A 12722-nucleotide genomic window follows, 5' to 3' on the forward strand; every position below is an offset into this window, starting at 1 on the left:
CGACGTGTTACCCCTATATCTGATAGAAAATTGACGAGTTTTGATGAAAGATTTCTGCTTAAAAGTTGGTGTGTGTGTGAGAGGCGGTGGATTGTCGACAGGACAGGTGCTGCTTTTGTTGCAGAGCCCCGCAGTAGAGCGCGTGCGGATCCACGGAGTAAGGCTGTGGAGGTGGAGTGTATGGCGGATAGAACTACTAATGCCACGTGTGTACTAACTACTACGGAGGGTGGGAGGTACGGTACGTAGTAGTTATCGCCCTAGCTAGTTACTAGTAGTTAGCCAGCCTATTGGGCCGACATTTCTTGGCATGCAACCACAATCTTGGCAAGTCTTTTTATCTTGAAGTAGCAGATGCAGGTAGACTGATATATCTGGCTGAATATTGTTGCGATGGCTTCTAGTACTAAATTGTCGCAAAGAACTTTTGAACGCTGTGCTCACCTGCCGCGCAAGTTACCTTTGGGTGCTCTAAACCTAGCCCATGAACATAAGCATCTATTTTATCGCCTATCGCGACTACATGTGTGTGTGAACCCGCATCTACCTTGGGTAGTGTTAGATATAGCGGGTCAATAGGATCAATTCGCGGTCTTAGAAGAAACCCTTATCCTCCATTTACTATGTAAACTAGGAATTGTTGACAATTTCTGCATGAGCCGTGTCTGTGAGCCATCTCCGCGCCATCTCTTTCCTGATTTACGGGCACAAAAGGTCGAGTTCGCGTGTCATTTTCAGAGTTGCTATTACGATTCAGAGTCCGTACCAGCATAGCCGTTGCCCTCAGCAGATGCGCCCCAGCCAGAATCTGGGCCGGTATTTTTGCTGGCAGAAATGTCAACACCCATTGGAGTTTGCCCTGTAGTTATTGGGGATGTTGTAGGAAGATGTGTGTGAAAGCTTCAAGGCAGTCTGCACGGTCTTGTACTGCTCGAGCGTACTTAGCTTGGTATCACAGAGTCCGACAATGAGTCCTTCAGGGTCCTAGATATACAGCGTGCTCTTAGGTCGATCCTTGCCTTGAGATCTCGAGCCGTAATGATACGTTGGACCGATGAAGATGAAGCTCGATCGGGCACGCGTTCCGGCAACAAGGGTATGTGATTGACGCCAGAGAAGCCCGTCCGCATGTCCAGCAGAATCGAATACAATATGCTCGCGGTCCTTTCCCATTGATGAGTCAACGGTGATGAACATGACTCTAGAGAGTTGATCCGCCAGAGTTGTATTACCAGCTGCGACTGCGTTGCGGTGGGCGGTGTCTCGCAATGACTTCAGAAGGGACAGCTGAGCATTGTACGCGATAATTACCATCAAATTCTCGCCCGGGATGTCTTGGAGGCGTCGGACCACGTCATGCACAGCAGTGAGGGCGGTTTGGATCGAGTACCAGGATCCGTTCATGTCCCGCTGGGCAACAGCATTCTCGGTATTGCAACAACGATAACACTGCTCTTGCCCCATATATTTCTATTTACCCGCTTGGCCTCGTTCTCAAGCTCTGTCTTAAAAGAACCTGGTACTGCAGGTATGCGTGGCTCGTTGTTAAGACGTCTACAGAGTAAGAGGAAAGGATCGCTCGTGAAACGTGAAGTGTGAGTGAGCACCGGGATGGGAAAGCCAGTGTAGTTCAGCCGGCTGAAGGTAGAGTGGCATAGCTGGGATTGGAATGGGTTGTCAAGCTTTGGGTCGTCGCCTACTAACATGATGAGGTCGCAAGCCCAGTGGGCCGAGAGGAGAGTGGCAATGTCCAAATCGATAGCACGTCCAGGCTCCTCAAGTGCGATGGCATGTGCCTTGTCATGTATTTGAAAGTTGCCTGTTTTTACGAGGACAAGAGTGCTGCAAACAACCGAGGCACGTTGGATGACAACCTGATAGCCAATCATGAGATCTCGCTTCACCTGCTTTCGAGTGTCTTCAGATATCTGGCCATCGGCTTGGTACTCATTGCAAGCGTAGCAGATGGAGGAAAGCTCGTTCGCAATGGTATTTCGATCCTGTTCGTTCCAAGTGTTGGCGACTTCGTTAGTGAACGGAATGCCAGTGAGTCTTGCCAGCTGAAGTATCACGTAGGACAGTGAGCCGTGCACAGTGTGGATACGTTTGTCGGTTATACCTGGATTATTAGTACGCATGACGCGGGTATAATGCTCTAATAGCGCCATATTCACCGTTCCACCAAGCTCCAGGTTTATATGAATGGTCTTGGGGTCGGACCGGATTGAGTGTAGGCGGACAACAAGCTTCGAGGGAGCTTTGGTGATCTCGCAAATTCTATTGAGCCTGTCGCACAAGATCTCATAATTATGATCGACAGTCTCGTTCTGGATGCTGGCATGAGTGATGCGGCCAGCTTCGAACTCTTGCGTCATGCCATCAGAACGTTGGGGGCCTGCACAAACCTCCTTGGCAAGATTTCCTGCGTGCGCAGACTCTGCGTCATTACCGTCCGACTCGTCGCCGACGATATCCTCGAGAGCGCCTCTCATGTCGCCCGGACCGTATGGATGACCAGATCAAGCCTTCATCTCAGCCTTCTTGCGAGCCTGGGCAGTCTAACCATTGGCCAACCAAGCAAAATCTTCCTCCTGCATGGCTCTCTTTTCACTATCGACCTTGATTCGGAAGGTATGGCCACAGAGAGCACTGATACTAGTGTACGTTTTGCCAGAGCCCGAGATGCCTGCAAGAGCTACAATGTTGGAAGTGACGCCTTGATTGAGCCAGTGGTTGATTGGTTCCATTTGGTAGCTGCGAAGTGAAGAACGCAGAGCATCCAGAACGCGAGCGTAATCTTCGGGATGTAGAATCTCAAAGAGGGACGAAGTCTTGTATCGAAAGTGGTCCTTGCACATGGAGAAAGTGCGGAACTGTTCGAGAATGTGTTCTTTGCCCCGTTAATTTGGCAGGAGTTCGGCAGGAATTTTCATGTTGTTCAAGCCCTTTGCACAGGGTTTTGCACTCATTCTCGGTACCGCGCTTGATCACAATGATTTTCAGATCTTGGTTTTGAGAGGCCCAGTCACCCAGTTCCTCGGGAGTCGTGGTTTCCATTTGTTTGACCGTCAAGGTGGTGTACGGCTTCGCGTCAAGTATACCCTCCTCTTTACTGTAAGGACGATCTGCGACGATGCAGATCTGTCCTGTGCCAGTACAGAGAGTGGGATGGACGACGCGATCCTTCCAGGTATGTTCCGATTGGACGTAGCCAGTACCAATATTGATTTCGGCGTCGACGAGGTCACCAACGACAAGTCTGGGAAGTTTCTTGTTGGTTCGCTCTTCAACAAAGTTCAAGAACAAGGACATATAAATTGTTTTGCCATCCTCGATATACTGTGTGTGCGGTACAGGGTGAGCCGATGCGGTACCTTGATGAGGTTGCATGGACATGCCGTAACGTAACTCAATGATAGTTGCCACACCGCAGTGAACAGAGAACTTCTCCCAGCCCTCAAAGGCTTTCTCTGGTAATACAACGGAATTTGGAAGATCCTCGGTGTCCTTGACGCTTTTGTTATTGATGTATGGATGCTGGGCGTCGACAAACAACTGCGACAACGGGTCAACGCGAGCAGGCTCGCCAAACCGATTGTAAACTCTTTCTAGTTTGGTCATCCTTGTTTGACGACGACCATCTACGTTAACCTTTAGCACGCTCGTCTTCTATGAGAGGCGTGGTCGAGTTCGTAAATGTCCGCCCACTAATTATTTAAAAAAAAGGCTTACTGTTTCGATAATTCGAGGCATCTGTTCGGCTTATAACACAGCAAACAAAGAGTAAAAGATTCATTAGTAAACTAATTTGCAGGCTATAAGGCGTAATTATATGACCTAATAGGTCAGAGGCTAGAAACTTACAAGAGAGCCCAAACTGCCTTAAAGCTTTCTCTGAGATCTTCCTACGATATCCCAACAAGCCACCGGCAAGCTCCACTGAGTGTTGACATTCGACTGGCAAAAAAACTGGTGCATCTACTGATAACAGCTAGCACGGCACCTAGTTGGTGTTGGAGTAGGCCAAGGAAGGGTTTCCTTGGGGATTTCGATCTGTTTTATATGCACCTGTACACCTATATATGTTGACGAGCCTGAAGCGGCTTTATACTTCTTCAGTATGTAGTCGCCGCCCTTCACCGCCTTATATATACTATAGAGACCAGAGAAGTACTGGTTTGAGCCTAGCCATGTGACACCTAACAGACTAGCGTTGGCTGTAGGATATATAACAGCCACCGCCCACCATAGAATGCTTAGCCAGATCTGAATACACTTGTTCTTTTCTCACAATAAGAACACATTGCTTTTCACAAGCCCCTTTAATAAGCCCTTGACTCCCGTACCAAAGTCTTGTTTCCGCCCTCGATCCATGATCTTGTCCCATATCGAAGGTAGAGACGTGGCGTGGTATTTCCAAAGGAGCTTGTCGTACTCGTGCTTGTCGTAGACACCACTCATCTTCACTGTAAAACAAACGCGAGTAGAGCCATTTGGAACCCCTCAGCTCCCGCATCTTCGCTTCGATCTCACAGTTTGCACGGACGAATTCTACTTGATCAGATGATGGATACAGGCCCCACAGCCCAACACTGATATCCCAGTCTCCATACCCGTGTACTTGCTTGCCGCCAACCAGCCCACTGAATGGTTTCACGTACCTCATTGAGCTCCTGCCATCTCGGCGCAGCGGATACAGCCAAAAAAAGAAAACAAGGCAAATGCCTCATTGGCATACTCAAGAAACAGCGCAGCATTATCAGCTGGAAACGCAATGTCATGAATGATTTAATCACCCCTAAATATCTCTTACCACTCTACCACCTCACCCCTTCCAACTCCTCTGCATCTCCACTACCGTCCCCCTGTGCCTTGACCCTTTCCTTCACCCCCCTCACCACCTCCTCATGCACCCCTGACCTAGCCCTAATACTACACTTAAATGGGCTAGGATGACTCAGCAACCCCGGACAAAACGTCGTCTCCATCTCTCCCTCTTTCTCTATACTAAACACTGCCAAAGTACTCGCAATTGTAATCTTCAACGCCCTCTCCGCCATGTACTTCCCTGGGCAAATCCGTCTCCCATAGCCAAAAACATGACCCCTTGGATCCAGTTCCGCCTCCGGACCCAAAAACCGTTCTGGACGGAAAATAAAAGGGTCACGGTAGGTCGAAGGGTCGTGCATGAAGGCCCAGATATTAGCGAGGATGATGGAGCCTTGTGGGATATGGTAGTCAGAGTAGGTGTCGGAGGAAATGTTTGTATGTGGGAGGCCCATGGGAGCGACTTGATGCCAGCGGAATGTTTCTTTTACGACAGCTTCGATATATGGGAAGTGAGGGAGATCTTCGGCTGTGGGGAGGCGGGGGGGGACGCCGAGGACGGCGTCAAGTTCGGATTGGGCCGCCACTTGGATGCTGGGGAAGAGAGACATGGCGAGAAAAAATATGCTGAGGGCTGAGACAGTCTATCGGGTTTAGTTTGGAAATGGGAACGCAGAGAGAAAACACGTACAGTATCTGCGCCCCCAAGATAGAGTGCTAGCGCCGTCCATTTATGTACGAACTCCGCGTTAGCGTCTGTACCGATGGTGGCGATGGATTGCGAGAGGAAAGATAGTGTCTGGCGTTCCTCATGCATTCGCTGCTTTACGAAAGCGTAGGGTTGGTTTACACATTGGATTAGTTGGTCGGACATTGCCTGGGCTGTCTTTTTAAAGTCTGTTCCTGGGACCCAGTCTGGGAGATATTTCACTAATTAAAAAAAAACATGTTAGAAATCGCAAAGAAAGGGGGTGACGAAGACATGGAGACATACAAAATGGAAATGTATCCACCGCCCACGTCCCCGGCACTGAAGCCTCTGCAAACTGCGCCACCGTCGTTTCCGCCATATCGACCAGCGGATCCCTCTTATCTCGCCTAGTATCGTACCCGTATACAATCTTCAAAATAACACAGCCAGTTTCATGTCTTATATGATCGAGTAAACGCTCCGGTGCCTCGAACAGATTCACGAGAAAGTGCGCGGTTTCAGTCTCCTGGATGCGGTCAAATTCCGCGAGCGAAGTGGCTGTGCTTGTGATTTTTTTGATGTTGCGCCGGTGGATCTTCCAGGTATCGCTGTAGGGCATCATGGCAGTTACATGGCGCCAACCTACCCTAGCACCGGCTTAGTAATTCTCGATTGTAGATGGCATAATGGGGAAGAGTTACATCTCGCCGGAAAAGGTAAGGCTAGGTCGTGAAGAGTAGATGGCAGAGCGGCTACGCAAGAGATCCAGAGCGATAGTAGCGTCGTTGATTATGACTATGGTTTGGCCCATGATAGTCACAGAAGAGATAGGCCCATACTTTTTCCTGTGCTCGAACCAGTGGTGGCATTCGAGCACACCCGGCTTGGGCATGTCGCTAACATTTCCCAGGATCGGGAGTCCTCTGGGCCCTGGCGGCAGAGGTAGGACAGATCTGTTCAGCCAAAGCTTCGTTAGAATGTGCAGGACAGTGATGGCCAAGAGGAAAACAGCAATGGATACTAGGAGGACCATGGTAAGTATAATTCTATTATACAAAGGCGTGTGGCAGCTAGTAGAGAAGGGGGTTGAGCGATTTTATTGTACTGTCCATATTCCACCATCGAGAAACATTCACTTGGGTGGACAGAAACAGCGCCAGATAAGACAGGGGGTATGACATGCTGCTGACATGCCACACCCATCAATTTTGATGTAATCTAACTAATATCCGGGCGCCGAGAGTATGTCTAAAGGCTAGCTGAACCAGTGATGCAGCCAATGGCTTCTGAAGCCGAGAAAAGGCAAAGCAGGAGATTCCGTAGCAGCTGTGATATACTATGCTGGATGTCATTTCCCGACCAGCGCGTGATTGTCTTCTTCTTGGCAGGGACCGATTGGGGTCTTGATGGTAGGCCTTGTCGAATTAGCATTTCAAGTTCCGTCATCTATTTGATATTAATGTAAGAATTCTGACCCGATTCAGCTAAGCAGGTAATACCACGCGTGACGCAGAATTCTGCCTATGCAGAGCTCGGAAGCGTTCATCAAAAGCCCACTTCAAACATTCAGCATAAGGCACATGTATGTATAGAGGGAAGTTAAGCGGAGATTACGAACTATTATGGATTACGTATGCGACAAGGCCGCTCACCACGACAGAGATCTTCTGTGCTCTGTTACACTCTCATGCAGTTGCAGCTTCCGGTTTCTGTAAGCAGGCGATCTCTGATCCCACGCTAAGCCTCTGTCGCTTAGTGGTAATCTTGCCTAAATAGTATTAGTTTCTGTCAGCAATGCGTCTTCTTTCACGCTCTCAGACCAGTCAACGCAGGATGCTAATAAAGTCTAACTCCCTTTGGACAAGCGTACACCAAGCGGGTCCGTGTCCTCCATGGGATGACAATCCGGCTATGTGCGCAAAGCGGAAGCTGCAAGTGCATGAGAGTGTAGTAGCGATTGGGTTGCAATCGACACCGCAGAGGCACATATTCTAGATTACTTCCAATTCAGGTCCGAAAACGAAGACCATCGAGTTTATTCAGTCGATCTTGACGCAGATTGTCAATGTACCGGCTACTCCGAGATCTGCACAATTTGCCACAGAGCTGGCATTACAGCGTGTTGCTTTTGCAGCCCAAAGGATCAAGAAATACAGGAGCCATCTCAAACCCTTACTTCGAAGATATATTTCTTATCTTGCCAAGACAAAGCAAGCGGTCGGCGAATTCAACTCAAACATGAATATCGCGGTGGATAATGCAAAAACTTCTTGAAAGAATCCGGCCTCCTTGAATGGCTACAAAGCTGGGAGAATGCGGGTAGCCTTTCTAACCTTTGCTGCTCTACATATGCAAGCCGTAAACAAGATTTATGCATGCCCTCGCTCTACTCAGTGCTGAGCCCACATATGAAAACAACAGAGACGCGATAAATGTAGCTTTCGCCATGATTCGGCATTACATTGGGAGGCTGGGCTACCATTTTCGAGCAGCTAATGACCTGGTCGCTTGTGCACCATAAATGATTACATTCAATAAAATACTCGTCCGTATGCTACCAGCCAACTCCCCCGAGCTAGATCTATATCAGGAGGCGCTTACACATATGGACAGTCGATACCAGCCATCCAACCGGTATATAGATAACTACGCTATTGGACTCAATCGGAGCCCTTGTGTCCATGCTGAGGTTCAAGTGTTGGAACATTTCCATGCACATGGGATGCAGTTCGCATGCGACGATCAGACTTGCTAACAATCAATCTGTTGATTCGATTGATTGATTCTTGATTGATTGAATCAATTCAATCAATTCAATATTGTAGTAGCTAACCAATCAATCAATCAAGTTCTATAGAGTCAGATTGATTGAATTGATTGAGCTTTTTGAATCACGTGGCGTCCATATGAGATATAGGAGAGATCTTGTAGATTAGACTTATCTTATCAGATTTTAGTCACGTGATAGATCACGTGACTATATCTCACCACTATGCTCACCATACAATTTGCCTAATTAGGTAACTAATAGATCAAATCAAATCAATCGAATCAAAAACCTCAATCAAGTTACGCCAAACTAGGCAATCAATCAATTCAATCAAGTCTTACACTGGCGGCGAATCAATCAATCAATATTTTGGGCTCCAAATTGATTGAATTGATAGCAAGTCTGGCGACGATCCATTCATAGCCTGCAGCAAGCCCGCATGTTTTTGCTGCCTTCTCTATTTTCGACAACATCTAGAACACGAGGTGGAGCCTGTCTCTCACAACAAAATCTATCTGAATTGGCGGCCCGCCTGATCTCAGGTCAGCATTGGGTATCACCAATCCAAACCACCAACGAGACATTCTCAATGCCATGAACCAAGACATTCGAAAAAAAGCGTTGCACCAACTCCGTGGAAAGACTGCGCCTAGGCCTTGGCACCCGGACTCCCTCATCAACATTACGCAGTCTATTCAAAGCGAGCGAGGCGAGGAGATGACGAGAGATATGGATGAAACTTCATATTTCGGAATCTCAAGCCTGTCAGTTGGCATAGGGACATTGGACCATGAGGATCATATACAACAAACAATTAACCCCTGTATCTCCTATGATAATCTCCAGAACTGTATAAAGAAGCAGAAGCAGAATCGCACAAGGAATACAGTAATTAGCGATTGCGGCTTCACCCTTACACGCAGCTGCGCAACAATTCCGAACAACCCCACCTTCCTTACATAGCTTAGCGCGAGAAGTTAGCTGCAGAGCAATCGACATGATTGGTCGATCCTCGATCTCATGACGACTAGAATTTTAGAATGCTGATTGCGGAGGTGAAGCCGCAATCGCTAATGACTGTACTGTAGTGGAACATAGCTACAAGCTATTACCTAGTCGGACGAAACGTCTGACTACTGTGTGATGACCCTAAAATCGATTACGGTCACAGCCGGTAAGCAGAACAATATATGCGACTTGAAATGCGGCGCCGCAATCCTTCCAACCACGCCACAGTCATGTGACCTACACGGTAATCAGTATGCTTTGGCACTAACGAGAATATAGGAGGAAGGAAGTATTACGCGTACACGTACAGTATTGTCGGGCGCGTATAATGCTCAAGTTGTCAGCATGTTATCATGGTCAAATTGTACATGGTTCTGGTGTTATTCTCTACACATAGTTACATGAACTCTCCTCTGTGTTTTTATATCATAGACTCTTTTTTGGTAGCCCTTTCTAAGAGCTCTATTATTGCAATTTGCCATAATGGGTGAATTGCCTATACTCCGTATCACGGTACTCCAGACCCTGTGAATCAATATAATTTTGCCTGATTGTTGTTTAGATCTTCAACGACAACATGGAAAATCCATCTGTGGTTTATTCAACGAATTACAGCCATTTTTATCCTACGGATTATATCCGTTCTGACGCTACGGATTCTAAAACTTCCAAATTTAAGGATTATATCACTTCTTGGATTCCCCAAATAGAAACACAATTGCTGAAAACGGTAGATAAGAAAGAGTTATACAACTTTCTGAGCTAATTAGATATTAGATTGGTGAATGTGAGAAGAATGAAGCTCAGCAATGTGAGCTTCATAAACATATAATTTCGAACCTCCAAAAAGAAGGTAAGGGCTTCAATTTTGTACACAAACGCTCACTAAGTGTTACAGCAGGGCTAAATCTGAGTATCTACGCCTATCGTTCTGCGCAGAAGTGCGGCATACTAATCCTCGAGAATGGCGTCTGTGCCAAAAAAAATACGACTGCATATCATATTTTGAAATATATATGTAGCGACTCTGGAAACTTACCCATCCAGGATTTGGAGAAGTTGTGTTCAGAGGAGAGCATGCAAAGCATGTGGAAAAAGCTACCGTTAGTAGACTCAATCGATTCTCAGCTGAAAGAAATATTAGAAACTACGAAGAAGACAATCATAGCGTTAGCAGAGCGGAAAGGCAGGATCTATGAACTAGAACGTAAAAGTCACTTTTTACGAGAATCAAGCAAAGGCTTCTATAGAGAGGTTGGTATCCGGTAGGATGCACGAGGACAATCGCTAACAAACGACAGGTAAAACGAAATCGGGGCTGCATTGCAATGATTAACGATTGGCTCCGAGGCTCATGAATGTAGAAGGCAAATATTTAGATTAGCTATTAAGATGATAGCTTTGAGTTTTGGGGATTAGTACATAAATTTGAACAGAGCTGGGCTGAACGCTCCTAGAGTATCGCGATCTGTGAGGGGGGCTCCCAAAACGCTGACGTTCGCGACGAGTAGTTGAGTAGTTTAGAGCATTGGCCTTAATGAGACGCCGTGGCGCAGTTACGTCACCGCTCATGGGTGCTAACTAACCATCTGCGAGATCGACGTAACCTTTCACCAAGTCCCAACGACATTTTGACCTCTCATGATTCCGCAGAGCTTTTTGGCCGTCCATACGATAGCGCCAGCATAAGAGCCTAGAAAAGCAGCTCTCGTTAAGATATACTTCGCCCGGGGCATAAATACAAGGAAGAAAGTAGTGAAGACGCCTGCGTAGATGGCCATACTAACTTCAGACCATGGATTTATCATAAAACTAGCAAGCAAACTGGATACAAAAAGACCCATCAGTACTGAAAGCGCACCTGGGGGAATACTCACAAACAGGTAAGAGAGAACATTGCTGAGAACTTCTCCCCGTAGACTGTCGCAATAGTACGATACTCTGCAAAGGCATCTGCGTCCACATCTACCATCGCGGCCATGCTGTGCAGAGCTGAACCATATAATAGGATAAGCCAGCCGCTCTTTGAAGCAGGTACAGAAGAGACGAATATTGCGTTTCCATCGGAAATATAGCCGCAAGCCCAGAAAAGCCAGCATAGTGCTCCATTTGAAAGCGAGTCCAGAACCGGTCGTTCCTTGAGTCGGAAGGGGGGTGATGAGTATGCCCACAGTAACGCGAGAACAGCCATGATACAAGTAAAGAGCTCTGGAGACTTTTTCCATGAGGGAAAAGTTATCAATATGACTAGAGCAGTCGATACTTTAGCTGCCAGCAATACACATCTGTGATGATGCTGGTCGAGAGCGGTCCCGTCCGTCCACCGACTGGTCTTGCGTCGATTTTGCGAATCTGACGTATAATCATAAACATCATTCACTCCAAAGGCAACTTTTTGCGTCAGTACAGTACGAGGTAGGAGATTTTAGGGTGGCAGTTGCTAACATACTAAGACAGATGGGAAAGGTTAGCGCAGTGCCAAAGAGTAGTTGCTCTACACTCAATTCATATTGTCCAGAATGAATCAAGCCTGAGAACCATATTGCAGGAGCAACTACCTAAGATAGAGGGCGGCTTACCGACACCAGAAGGGCAAGCTGCTTGGGTAGAGACATTGCTTAGATACACGTGGGTTGATAGAAGATAGGTGTTTCCACGACTTGATAATTATAAGTATTACGAGACACCAGGAACGACCTATAGAGCAGAAAAACCTCTAGCATAAGACTAAATATGTACCAGTTGCAGCACTGATCAACGGATCAGGTGTTGCTCACGAGCGAAGCTAGCACCCCAAGTGGTTTTGGCTGCTAACGCAATCGGTATCTACCCATCCCAAAATCCCATCATTCTCGACCAGGGTACAGCCGGGATCGTGCTTAGTTGCAATGGTCATCAGATATCAAAGTAAGCAAAGCAACAGCAAATCTATAGAACTACTTTACGCCTTTGGCCCCTCTATAATACTAATAATACTAGTTAACTAACTATTTCGTCATATATTCTACCACTTGTCACCACATCCGGGCCTTGGGCGCTCTCTATGATTCCAGCATTGGATGCAATAACTGCTCTATAGGTGCCAAACCGGCGTAGGGGGATGCGCGATGGCCTGTAGAGACGATTACGGCCATGAACGGGTGTATATCTGGTTATTCGTCACGATAATTCCAAAAGTGATTTCTCGCTATCTATCATGTTTTTGCTCGTGATTATCACTGTAATGCCTATCTAGTAAGCATATTATTATTATTATTCCATTAGAGTCTATCTGCAGTCAGTGACTATGTAAGACTTTGGCCAGAGGCCGTTCTAGGTACAATTTGTTTAAAGTGAGAGTGTTCTCTGTATAGTACTGCTATTGTGCTGCGGTTTAGTCGCTTCTAGCTGCGCTTAAAGCGGACTCCAGTTGCTAAAGAGCAGTTT

General features: G+C 47.0%; 4 protein-coding genes across 4 annotated transcripts; 1 reads left to right on the forward strand and 3 right to left on the reverse strand.

Moving 5' to 3' along the window:
- Window positions 1-984: 984 nt before the first annotated feature.
- SETTUDRAFT_33396 (uncharacterized protein) lies at window positions 985-3621 on the reverse strand (the record flags this gene model as incomplete). The annotated part of the gene is made up of 4 exons (XM_008030582.1): window positions 985-1410; window positions 1479-2437; window positions 2564-2890; window positions 2979-3621. The coding sequence occupies 4 exons, from the start codon at window positions 3619-3621 to the stop codon at window positions 985-987; spliced, it is 2355 nt and encodes a 784-aa protein (XP_008028773.1).
- Window positions 3622-4817: 1196 nt separating this feature from the next.
- SETTUDRAFT_155669 (uncharacterized protein) lies at window positions 4818-6551 on the reverse strand (the record flags this gene model as incomplete). Its single annotated transcript, XM_008030712.1, has 5 exons — window positions 4818-4865; window positions 4890-5471; window positions 5519-5757; window positions 5822-6165; window positions 6220-6551. The coding sequence occupies 5 exons, from the start codon at window positions 6549-6551 to the stop codon at window positions 4818-4820; spliced, it is 1545 nt and encodes a 514-aa protein (XP_008028903.1).
- A 3228-nt stretch (window positions 6552-9779) lies between these two features.
- On the forward strand, window positions 9780-10565 carry SETTUDRAFT_33398 (uncharacterized protein; the record flags this gene model as incomplete). Its single annotated transcript, XM_008030583.1, has 4 exons — window positions 9780-9809; window positions 9859-10026; window positions 10074-10149; window positions 10195-10565. 4 exons carry the CDS (start codon window positions 9780-9782, stop codon window positions 10563-10565), a joined length of 645 nt encoding a protein of 214 aa, XP_008028774.1.
- A 341-nt stretch (window positions 10566-10906) lies between these two features.
- SETTUDRAFT_33399 (uncharacterized protein) lies at window positions 10907-11911 on the reverse strand (the record flags this gene model as incomplete). Its single annotated transcript, XM_008030584.1, has 4 exons — window positions 10907-11120; window positions 11174-11687; window positions 11746-11854; window positions 11876-11911. The coding sequence occupies 4 exons, from the start codon at window positions 11909-11911 to the stop codon at window positions 10907-10909; spliced, it is 873 nt and encodes a 290-aa protein (XP_008028775.1).
- Between the last annotated feature and the right edge of the window lie 811 nt (window positions 11912-12722).

Source organism: Exserohilum turcica (genome assembly GCF_000359705.1).
Source record: "Exserohilum turcica Et28A unplaced genomic scaffold SETTUscaffold_5, whole genome shotgun sequence".
Taxonomy (NCBI): Eukaryota; Fungi; Ascomycota; class Dothideomycetes; order Pleosporales; family Pleosporaceae; genus Exserohilum; species Exserohilum turcicum.